We start from the raw sequence: 12,301 nt of genomic DNA, 5'->3' as shown, positions 1-12,301 counted from the left end.
ATGAAGTTATGATGACTTCAGTGCAGTTGATGTTTAGCCACAGTTAATACATGCAGAGTAGACCTGAGGGCTTTACTACGACATCATTGTCCGGCTCTGAACTATGCGCTCTGTGCGCGTTCACATCAAAGGAGCTGCGATTGCGGGCTGCTGATTTCCTCACAGCCTGAGAGCTATGAGAGAAAAGAGTCATTCACCTGTTCGTAATGTCCCGTCTAGACTACTGTAATTCTCTATACTTTGGTGTGGACAAATGTCTGCTCCGTCGCCTGCAACTGGTCCAAAATGCTGCTGCACGTCTCCTCACTGGAAAAAGGCGATATGACCACATTACCCCTGTCCTGGCCTCTCTCCACTGGCTTCCTGTGGTTTTTAGAATTCAATTCAAAATTCTGTTGTTTACTTTTAAATCGCTACATGGGCTGGCACCTAAATATATGTCAGAGCTGGTCTGCATCCATGCTCCATCTAGGGAAATTCGGTCAGCTCAGCAGATGCTGCTGGATGTACCCAGGTGCAGACAAAAAACAAAAGGCGACAGAGCCTTCGCTGTGGCCGCTCCTAATCTTTGGAACAGTCTCCCCCTGAGTCTGAGATCTGCTCAGTCCATAGAACAGTTCAAAACACAACTAAAGACTCACTTTTTTACACTGGCTTTTAATACAGATTAAGATTTTATTTTATCTTATTCATTGTTGTTGCTAATATGCAATATTAAGCCTTCTTGTTCTTTGTTTTGTTTTTTATATTGTATTCGTGTACAGCACTTTGGTCAACTACTGTTGTTTTAAAATGTGCTATATAAATAAACTTGACTTGACTTGACTTGACTATGAGGAATACAAGTCATGACAACACATTTCTAGCTGAACCTTGCGCAGGGCTCTCCGTGAGACACACGCAATTCAAGCCATGCACACGCTCACACGCCACACAACTTGCGCCGCTATTTAACAGTGGAAGGGTAGGAATCAAATGCGTCCGGGTGAAATTTCAAAATCGTCCGGGATTTTATTAAATCCTCATACATGTTCACATTAAATTTGCGTTGCGTTCCTCTGGGTCGGTCAAAAACTAGTTGGGCTACGCCCTCCCCTACTCAGTTCTGTTCGCTTTGCATTGGTGGAAGTGAGTAGGGGGAGTGGTTAAGAGGAGCCTTCAGATTGGACGGTTTGACTTTAGAGTTACCGTCATGTTTTGTGTTATTTTTTTACCATTATTGTTTTATAGTGACAAACATTAACACATTTCTCCTACAGGGGATTGATAAAGTTATATCTATGTAACAGAAAGAAACACTTACTCATACTCCATCAAATATTCATACTCATACTTTGCACACTTCACAGCATTGGCCTACAGAATGCCGCAGATATATTTTTAAGCATTGGACTGAATGCCACCTACATATATAATTATGTTTTGCACGTTTGCAACGTTTAAAAGTTCAGGGAAAAGTATCTTATTTGATCAACCCTATCTTATTTGAAGCCGTGTCAGTCTTGACTGTGGGTGGTGTGGTCCTCTGTGTCTGCTAGTGTCTATAATACAGTAATATTTTTGTCCACATTATCAAACGGAAGAACTTTTATTATGAAGAGCACAGGGCAATGAAGCACGCTAGCCAATAAGAGGACCCGCCCACCGGCGGAAACCAGATATTGAGTGGTAAATTCGTGGTAAAGAACCAAAAAACGAATAAACGACTGATATATTGATTTTCGTTTTTTGGCAAAACGTAGAAACGAATAAACAAACTGAAATTTAGATTTTCGTTTTCTTATCAAAACGAAAAAACGAAAAAACGGCTTGTTTTCTGGTTTCTGCTTGCGTCAATTATTCCCAGAAAACAGAGTAATAAAACGTACCTTGCTCGTTAATTCATGTTTCACTGCTTTTCTGACCCGTGTGTTAAATTGAACACTGCTCTCAATATTCAAGTGATTCATTTGTTTGATGCTACTCCAAATTGAAAGAAGGACATGAGTCATTTCAATGTGCTGATATTTAAGTTAAATATGTGTGCGTAGCGACTGTAGCCTGGTCCTACCAGACTCTCGTACACATTTTGTTTGTAGCACTGAAGGGAAATTCAAATTGAGCGGGAGTACTTAGGCGGGCATAGCCAGGCTAGCGACTGTTTACAGTTTAATAGATGTAGGTCTAGACTCGACTCATATGGCTTAAACCACAGCTGGAGCCATAGAGCGATAGAGAGACTCGTTGGTCATACGAGGATACCATATCGATGTGTTGCGCTTCACCAGTAGATTTACTGTCTACTCTATGGGATCTGTGAAGTGTGAAGTGACAGAACTCAGACTTTGTTCCAGTGGAGAAATTGTTCAAAAGCTCTCTACTTTTTAGGGCTGAACGTTTTGGGGAAATAATCTTATTCCAATATTTTTGACCAATATTTCGATTACAATTTAATGTATTATTTTTATAATTTATTAGGTCCCAATGTTGTGTATTATTCAATAAGAAAGAAATAAATCATTCGTTAGTATGACCAACACAACATTGGAAGCAGTCAACATAAAAACTACTCTTTCCTTTAGGCCAGGCCGATGTTTTGAGATTAATTTATATAATAAACTTCTTTATTTAACTATTGAATTGTAAAATTAAAATAAAATTAACGAATCGTACTGATTTCCAGTCAGTAACGTTAACAAATCAGATTTATTTATTTTTGATTGCAGCCTTTGCGATTTGCATACCGCGTTCTATTACATTGTGATTTCGTTTTGAATTTGATTTATCGTTCAGCCCCAAATTATACCACGATCAATTTTTCAAGGCTATTGCATCTACTTTTTTGGGTTGTAGTTTAAGAACTGTTACAGTCTCCAAGGTGTTTAATTCTCGTCTCTCAGTTTGCATCTGTTGTACACATCTGTACTGTGGTGAGGGCAGAGTGGTTATATCATGGGGTTCATATTTATGTTCTATGACATCCATAATGCTTTAGTGTGACGCAGTCGCGATGATCTTCTCTCTCAATAAACAGCTAAAGTTTAGAAGGAGTTGTGTTTGTGTCCAGGTCTCCAGTCTTCTATGGATGAGGAGAGAGAGGATGGGGGTCCTACCTCTAAGCCCACTCTGTCTGGGGAACATGGCCGCCAGAGCAAAGCTACGAGGTAAGAAGAGGATCTCTCTGTCGGTGACTGTTGCCCATCTCAGAGCTCAGCAGTATTGACTCCATCATTAGTCTGTGTAACAGGTGTGTGTGTGTGTGTGTGTGTGTGTGTGTGTGTGTGTGTGTGTGTGTGTGTGTGTGTGTGTGTGTGTGTGTGTGTGTGTGTGCGTGCGTGTGTGCGTGTGTGCGTGTGTGTGTTGTAGCCCAGAGCAGCAGGAGAGAGCAGACTCCCCTGGACCCAGCAATCGAATTAATGAAATTAATATTAAGACGACTTGTAGCAGACTTTACAGGTTTAATGTTTCAAGGTTCAATGTCTTTCAAACTGCCGATTTATTGAATCAGTTAGAATTTATCTTTGGGGGTGAAGTAATTTGTTGAAACAAATTATCCATGAATAATAACACAGGTCTGTGTAGAAATGTAGAAACCTATTGTGAATAAACACTATGCACAGTATGTATACTATGCACTTTTATGTCAACATGTAAGTGCTTGAATGCCATAATAACTTTTTCTGCCCCTCCCCCCTTTAGATTTCTATTTGGATGAGAAAGATTATTGAAATGAAAAGTCATGAGAAAGTAGTTCAGTAGCCCTGCAATAAATGATCAAATGAAATGACATGCACTAATCCTAACTTCCAGATGGTTCTTGTTTTTCAGAAGGAGGCAGGAGAGAGCAGACTCCCCTGGACCCTGCTGTGTCTCCATGAAGAGTGACCACTATATGGGTATACCTCCTGAGCCTAAAGATGGACGCCCCTCCAGAGAGGAGGGGCGTATCGGCTATTCTTATCCGTGTTTGTATTCGTATTTGTATTCATGTTTGCATTCGTGTTGGTGTTCTTGTTTGTATTCTTGTTTGCATTCGTGGTCAAAAAGCGATATCGCTCATGCGGCCCCCTAATGGGCCTCACATCCTGTTTACCTATATTGAGTTCCAGGCGGCATCTCCAACCAGCATAAAAGTGCCGGCAGGGGGAGATAATTTTCAATAAAATAAAACTAAGAATAAATTGGCCCTAACAACAATAGGAGAATTTCTAATTTTAAGAACAGTATGAGATTATTATTTGTTCTGTTCGGACTAAATTCTAACTTTTTAACTTCAATTTGGAGATATCTTTCCTCTTGGGGGTTAAATGGTTTGATCCCGGTACAGTATGTAGGGTTATTGCGTTGGTATTGATCCAGATATGTAGGGTTGTTGTGGGGGTATCGGATTAAATTGTTTGATCCAGATATGAAGGGTTATTATGGGGTATCAAGGTTAAAAGGTTTGATCCAGATTGTGTGGGGGTATCAGGTTAAATGGTTTAGTCCAGATATGTAGTGATATGTGGGGCTATAAGATTAAATGGTTTGATCCAGATATGTAGGGTTATGTTGGGGTATCAGGTTTAATCGTTTGATCCAGAAATATTGGGTTATTGTGGGGGTATCAGGTTAAATGGTTTGATCCAGATATGTAGGGTTATTGTGGGGGTATCAGGTTAAATGGTTTGATCCAGATATGGAGGGTCATGTTGGAGGTATATCAGGTTAAATGGTTTAACTATCTGACCCACTTGATTTATACCTCTGTTGCCATTTGTTTGTTAATGTTTTCCACCTGCTTTTAATAGGGGTTACTCCAAATAGGGCATGAAGTTAAGTATGCTCCATTGAAAGGGAGACGCTTCTGTATAACCACTACCTCACAGGAAAATTTAGGATAGGAGGATTGACTATTTTCAAAATGGTTTTGGGGTAATACCATAAAGCGGTGAGGGAGAAAGTTTTGTCTTGGTTGGTTAAAATTGTTTCCTCAACCCATTCCTACCTCACTCTGGCCTGTATAGGTCCACAACAAAGGAAACCTAGCATTAAAAGCAAGATAGTAAGAATAAACATCTGCGACTCCCAATCCACGTATTTTCCTCGATCTGGATAGTCTTTTGTAGCTGATTCTTGTTTTTTATTACTCCACAAGAAATCAGAGAATAATTTAGTAATTTATTTTAACTAGTAAAGAGGGAATTTAAGAGGAATTGCTGATATAAGAAATAATAATTTTCACTTCTGCACTGCCCCATAATGAAATGGGAAGAACTGTCCATCTCTTACCATCCTCCCTAATTGTTTTAAGGAGGAGAGGGCCATTTAAATCAAATGTGTCCTCTATGGGAGTCTTAATGTTGGTTCCAAGCTATCTCATACCTTGTGGCTTCCATTGAATGGGGGCTGAACCAAGGTGTGAAGAGTAGGTCATAGGAATTAATGGGTTGGCTTCCCTCTTATTAAAATTCACCTTATACCCTGAAAACTTCCCAAAAACCTCAATTAATTTCATCACTTGCGGGATTGACTCATGTGGTTGTGATAAAGTTAATAACAAACCATCAGCAAATAGATTATCTTTAAAATCCTGACCCCCAATCAGGATACCAGTGATTTTCCTCTCTGGCCGGATAGCACATGCTAGAGGTTCTAAGGCCAAAATAAAGAGTGATGGCGAGGCGGGACAACCCTGCCTGGTAGATCTTAGGAGTTGGAAAGGTTTGGATATTGTTCCATTAGTTTTAATCAAAGCACTAGGGTTATTATAGAGGGCCTTCACCCACTAATAATAACTGGTCCAAAACCAAATCTTGACATAACGTACAACAAAAAATGCCACTCTACCCTGTCCAAGGCTTTCTCTGCGTCCAGCGATATGGCTATGGCTGGATGCTGTAGAGTACTGGCTGTCGCCATTACCTGGAAGAGTCTTCTCATATTGTTGGAAGCAAGTCAACCTTTGATTAATCTTACTTGATCAAGATGGATCAATGAGGATATAGCGGTCTCCATGCGCATAGGAAAACTTTTAGCAAACAGCTTATAATCGTTATTTAGCATACGTTTAGGGCAGTAATTGGTCATTTGAGAAAGATCCTTACCGGGCTTAGGTAACAGCGAGATAGTTGCTTGGCACATAGACGGTGGCATTGAGTGGTTAGTTAATATATTGTTGAATAGTAAAGTAAGAAGTGGAGATACGTTATGTTGGAGGCATTTATAAAGCTCTATGGTAAAGCCATCATTGCCTGGTGCTTTCCCAGATGGGAAAGCTTTCAATGCTGAGAATATTTCCCTTTCTGTAACAGGAGCCTCTAAACTTTCTGTCTCCTCTTCTTTTAAAGTTGAAAGGGAGATATCATGAAAGAAAGATTCCATATTTTTCTCGTCTATGGAACCTTCTCTCTGATAAAGTTTGGAATAATATTCTCTGAACGCTGTAATGATTTGTGTTTGTTCGTAAATTACTTTACCAGTGCTTTTACTTACATGTGAAATTGAATGCCGATTTTGTAATTGTTTTAACCTTAAGGCTAACATTTTGCCTGCTTTGTCACCAATTTCAAAGTATTTACGACGAAGTCTAAACAGTGCAAAATGCTGTCTCCTCATGTATGATTGATTGTAATTCTGCCTTACAGATCATCATTTTATTTTTAAATTGTATATTCTTAGGATCCCGCATATGCTGTGATTCTGAAGTCTTAGTCTCTAAAATTAAACAGTTTTTCTTCATCACCATTCTTTTCTTTTTGGCTGTGGCATAGCTAATAATCCATCCTCTACAGGTAGCCTTAAATGCTTCTCATACTAATTGTATTGAGGGCACTGAAGTTAGATTGATCAGAATTAACTCTTTTGTTTACTCTTTTCACATGGACACAAATTCTTCATCCTTGAGTAAAGAGTTGCTAAATCTCCACTGTTTATTTGTATGGTTGTTTTGGGAAAGAGAGAGGAGGACAGACAGAGGGGCGAGGTCTGAAATAATAATATTGTGTATTTTGCGGTCAATCACATTTTCTACTATATTCTGAGATAAAAGTAATTAATCAATCCTTGAGTATGAGTTATGGAATGTTTATTCCGGCACACAAGGGTTCACTACACGCCATATTTCAGACATTGCCAAAGATTTTTTTAATTCTCTAAATGCTACCGAAAGAGTCCTATCAGATGGGAGTGGGGGGCTAGATCTATCTACTGCAGGATCGCTAACCAGGTTAAAGTCTCCCCCAATAAAAATCGGATCAGCAGAAAATTGAGACAAAATCACTTTTAGTCTAGAAAGAAATTTGGCCTGCCCTATATTAGGAGCGTAAACATTCACCAAAGTGCACTTTATGTTGTGTAAGAAACCCAATATAATAATATATCTACCATCTTTGTCCACTATTTCTTGGGTTAACCTAAAAGATAAGCGTTTAGCTATTAAAGTACGGACACCTCTAGAGGCCCCTGTACCCGGTGCTGAAAAAACCTGACCGACCCATCTCTTTCTTAAAGGTTGGGTGTGGGATTTGCGAAAGCCCAGCAGATTTTGAAATTACACAACTCAAATGGTCCTACCCCCTCTCCTCCAACGCTGACTCTGACTCCACCCATTCCAAGTACATGGACACGCAATCATGCGCCTGAGCGAGCCAGGCTAGCTAGGTTGGAGTTTAGGGTTGTCTTCTAGTACCATGGTGCTAGTTCCAAATGTTGATTAGCTAGTTAGCTAGCTCCAATAGCTACCGCAGGATAACAACAAACAGAAGCTTGCTCTGGGTCACGAGCTTTGAGTACGTGCACGAAGGGGTCGCGCGGGGAGCGGGGGGGGGGGGGGGGGGGGGGGGGGGGGGGAGTGCAGCACGACCGTTTGATTAACGTACTTACTGTCCAATGCCACTCGGTGGTTCTGGAAATCATTGGCTGGAGTCAGTACTTCTAACTCAGTATCTGTAAGTGGGTTATGATAAGGATTTCAAGTAATTTTGCAAAAATGGCCAAAAAAGAGAATTCCATACCCAACCTTTAACTTAACAGAATGGCTGTTGAAAGGTATTCAAAGTTGAGCCTAAATTTTGCTGATGTAATCGTACCTCATCTCTCAGCGGACGTTAACAAAAATTAGGAGGAAGTCCGCTACTCAGGTCGTTGGCTGCGTTTGTGGGGTTATCGTAGATGTGGTTATTCCCAGTGTTGTGACTGAACGCCTTCATTGAACGATAGTTCATGAACTCGTTCATATTTTTGGCGAACGTGGACTGAACGTACTGTATTACTGCCTGATGAACGTTACTGTGAACCCGTTCATTCCGGTCTCTGTGAACGGCACGCTCACTTGGTTTAACTTCGTTCAATATCGGGGTTATTTGTATATCAACACGGTGGATGCGCTCCTTGCGCGTGCAGAACGCCGTATTGTTTGACCGGTTGCCATGGTAATCTCCTTGTGGTTAATTTGCAGTTGCGGACTTGTCAGCTTACTGTTACATTAAACTGTAATCAGAAAACGTGGTTATATGCTATAGAGTGACCCTATAGTATCTGTCGTATAAAGGCTGGGACGAATTTCAAATTATAAATATGTTCACTTTATGTTGAAAGAATAGACCGTCGCGATTCCCATTGAAACAAATGGCGCGGTGATTATTCTTCAAACAAGAGCTGTTAAATTGTGGAAAATGAATTAAACTGTAATCAGACAACACGGTATGGGGTTTCTGTGGTATACAGGCTGAGACGAATTTCGAATTATAAATATGAACAATCCATAACGTTAGCTCCCTAGCTCTTAGCTCAGCAGACTAGAATACCTTCTAGAATCATTGCTTGTTGGCCGGAAACAGAAAGGGGGGCTGTTTATGTTTGGTTGTAGTCATTTCGCTCGGTTCTCCGTCTCAACAGTAGTGATGGAACCGAGCAAAAATACTACAACAAAATGTGAACCCCACCCCCCCCCCTTCCGTTTCCGGCCAACGAGCAATGAGTCTTCCAACAGAAATATATGGGATTTACAAAATACCAGAAGAAACCAATAGCTCACAGCAACATATTGAAAAAAAGAACGATTACTAGTTAATTTTTTGGAACTGTGAACTTAGTTCAAAATTTAAAATTATGAACGTTTAACTGAACTAGTTAAGTTTAAAAATTTTGAACTGAACTTTGAACTAGTTCACGTAGAAAGTGAACTTTCCCAACAATGCTTATTCCCTTCGATGGTGACAATCAGCCTTAAAGGATACAACAGGACATATCGTAGGTCAGTTTTCTGCCGTTTCTTCTTGATCCTGAAATGCTTGGAGGCGTCTTCCTCTCCAGCTCAGCTCCTTCTTCTTACGCGCTGCTTTCAGAATAGCCTGTCTGTCATTCCACCTAAGCATCCGCATCAGGTAAGGGCGAGGAAGTTCGGATGGGGAGGGGCGGGGACAGAGACTCCTGGGAACCTGTCATCAACTTTTAAGTCCAAAATATATCTCAGAATGCCCTTGACCATCTTGTCTGGATCGCCAGCTTCCGCCCCCTCCTCAGGTCCAACCAACACCATGTTGTTTATTTTACTGTGAGCTTCGAATTTGGTTAATTTGTTTTTCAATAAATATATTTCTTTTGTCATGTAGTTTAAAGTTGTGATCTCTCCGGCCGTCTGATCCTCTACAGCGCTGATGCGCTTCTCCACATTATTAACTCTGCTTAAGGTGGCCCGTGTTTCTTTTTTCAGTCCGTTGATCTATTTGTTCTGTTCATCAAAACTTTGTTTAAACGATTCTCTAATGCCAGTGACCTCCGTGATCAGGTGGACAGCCCAGCCTGGTGTGTCTATGTCTGCCATGATTTGTTTGGTAGCTCGCCAACTGGTATCACACTGCTGTACAGTTTGCCTACTCTCTTTGCGATTTCCAACACCTGACATGAACGCGTCCTTATTTTAGGCACCTTTTCCGTTACTTTGAAGTGTGTTTGCAAATATTTAGAGCAACAATAAAGGTGTTAAGGTCTATCACTTGCAGAGGAAGTTACCGTGCCACACCTTGTGGTCACGTGACCTCAAGTTGAATAATTGATCTAAATTAAAAACAAGATTTGAATGAACTATCAAGGTTGTTCGTTTTAAGGATTTTTTTTATGTTGCGAGTGAACAAGTTGGTGCAACAAACGGTTTCATCTTTACCCCAGTAAAGACGAGTTTAATGAATCAACTATCGTGTTTGCTCATTGTCATTTCATATTGCCTTTTGATTTCTCTTCCAGGGGAGCTTCAAAGGATCCGTTCTGAATTTGTGAAGGGAGTTTCAGAACCAGTTATAAAAGGTCTCCTGGATGACCTTTGGCAGCAGAAGGTGTTCAGTTCTGAGGAAAAGGACTACGTGATGGCCGAGAGGACCAAAGCAGACCAAGCACGTTGTCTGATCGACATGGTGATCGGTAAAGGGGAGAGAGCAAGTCAGGCGATGATTGATAGTATGAAGAAGAGGGACGAACACTTATGCTCCACCCTGGGTCTGATCTCTTCTCCTCTTGGTGTGGGTGAGTTGTTACCATGAATCTACTTTTTAAAGAAACGCTCTCTGCCAACTTTGTTTTAACAAGAGGGGAGCTTCTTTGTCCTTTAATCCACTGGGATCCAGTGATTCATTATCATCCACTCGGGATTGCATTTGTGTGGAATACGACTTACTTTTTTGAGAGATAGGGGTAGTTTGTTAACGCATGCATATCCTCTTGGTGAACAAATATGCCTCAAGAACCTTGAACTAAAATCCTTAAGGATTCTAGGTTTTTTAACTTAGAAAATAAAACTTTAGCACCTATCATCTATGGACCAATGTCTTCAATCTGACATTAAGCGAAGTCTGTGCAATAAAAAAACTAAAGCGCCCAGGAGCCATTGACTTCTAAAAAGGGTGTGGTTTAAAAAAAAAAATCAACATCAAATGGACTCCTATGATCTTGAGTCAACCACAAAAGTTTTTCAGAATCAAATTCTGAACCAGAGAGTCAACATATTTTCAATTAGGGCGTGGCATCGAAAAGGGCGTGGCCTGTGACTAAAATCACCACAGTTCATAGAAGGAATGTTTGATTTGAGTGGGACCAACCTAGTGGCTGTTGGGGAACAAACTGCCAGAGTAAAATAATGATAGACAAAACAACCTGGCCGCCGGAGGCTGGAAATCGTCCAAAATTAACTCAAAGCCAAAAGGCAAGGTTAACGTAAACCAATGCTCATCAACCTTGGTGTAGTCAAAGGCACATGGGTCAAGATGAACCCCTCCAAATTGTATCCATGTCGGGCAATTTGGAGCTGTAAAACAATTGAAAATGCAAACTCTCCAGATTGTACCCAGATCAGGCGATAGGGGGAGCTATATCAATCAACTGAAAATGTAGACTTTAGACGGACATATTATCTGAACTTTAAAGAATCATAACTCCTCAGCCTTTTGACGTACGGTCATGTAATTTTGTTTGCCCATCAACAGATCCAAGCTGATGCTATTCCAGCGTGGTCAACTGTATGCAAACAAAATTAATGTTTGTCAGGGTCTTAATGGTCTGCGTCAAAGTCTTAATGGTCTGACAGGGTCTTCTTGGTCTGCGTCAGGGTCTTAATGGTCTATTAGGGTCTTAATAGTCTGACAGGGTCTTATTGGTCTGCTTTAGGCTTGGCACCGGTAAAATGCTGCTTGCAGCTTTAATTCATTATTTAATTGTTAGATATGATTTTTTTCGGTCAGTTGCGCAACTGCTTTATCGATCTCTAAGATAGCACGATGTATCATTTGCACCAGAACACACCTCTGCTTTTCGCCGACACGCCTCTCAGGGCGCAAGTTGAATGGCGAGAGTTTGCTGTGGGCTGAAATCAGCTTTAAATGGTTTGATCCAGATATGTAGGGTTATGGTGGAGGTATCAGGTTGAATGGTTTGATCCAGATATGTAGGGTTAAAGTGGTGGTATAAGGTTAAACGGTTTGATCCACATGTGTAGGGATAGTGTTGGGTATCAGGTTAAATGGTTTGATCCAGCTATGCAGGGTTATAGTGGAGGTATCAGGTTAAATGGTTTGATCCAGATATGTAGGGTTATGGTGGAGGTATCAGGTTAAATGGTTTGATCCAGAGATGGAGGGTTATCCAGCTGTTAAGCGTGACGTAACACCCTTTCAAACATTTTTGTCAACCCATATGAGCACTGCCGCCATATGGTGGCACTTGTCCTGACCGATTGGGCACTGGCAGCTGCTGTACTTCACTGTCTGTCCCTCAACATGAACCTATATTGAACACAATTCGCTCCTCACACTAACTCATCTCAAAGATACTAACGTTAGCCTAACAATACTAG

General features: G+C 40.8%; 1 protein-coding gene across 1 annotated transcript in view; it reads left to right on the top strand.

Moving 5' to 3' along the window:
- LOC115556984 (NACHT, LRR and PYD domains-containing protein 3-like) overlaps window positions 1-12,301 on the top strand; it is a 28,822-nt gene that overhangs the window by 2,402 nt on the left and 14,119 nt on the right. Inside the window, exons 2-4 of the mRNA XM_030374467.1 lie at window positions 3,047-3,143; window positions 3,808-3,875; window positions 10,204-10,479. Coding sequence (XP_030230327.1) covers window positions 3,061-3,143; window positions 3,808-3,875; window positions 10,204-10,479 — 427 coding nt within the window. The 5' untranslated portion in view covers window positions 3,047-3,060. The remainder of the gene's footprint in view (window positions 1-3,046; window positions 3,144-3,807; window positions 3,876-10,203; window positions 10,480-12,301) is intronic.

This window comes from Gadus morhua, chromosome 13, assembly GCF_902167405.1.
Source record: "Gadus morhua chromosome 13, gadMor3.0, whole genome shotgun sequence".
Classification (NCBI taxonomy): Eukaryota; Metazoa; Chordata; class Actinopteri; order Gadiformes; family Gadidae; genus Gadus; species Gadus morhua.
Note: the sequence above shows the minus strand (reverse complement) of the source record. Positions and strands in the feature narration are given on the sequence as shown.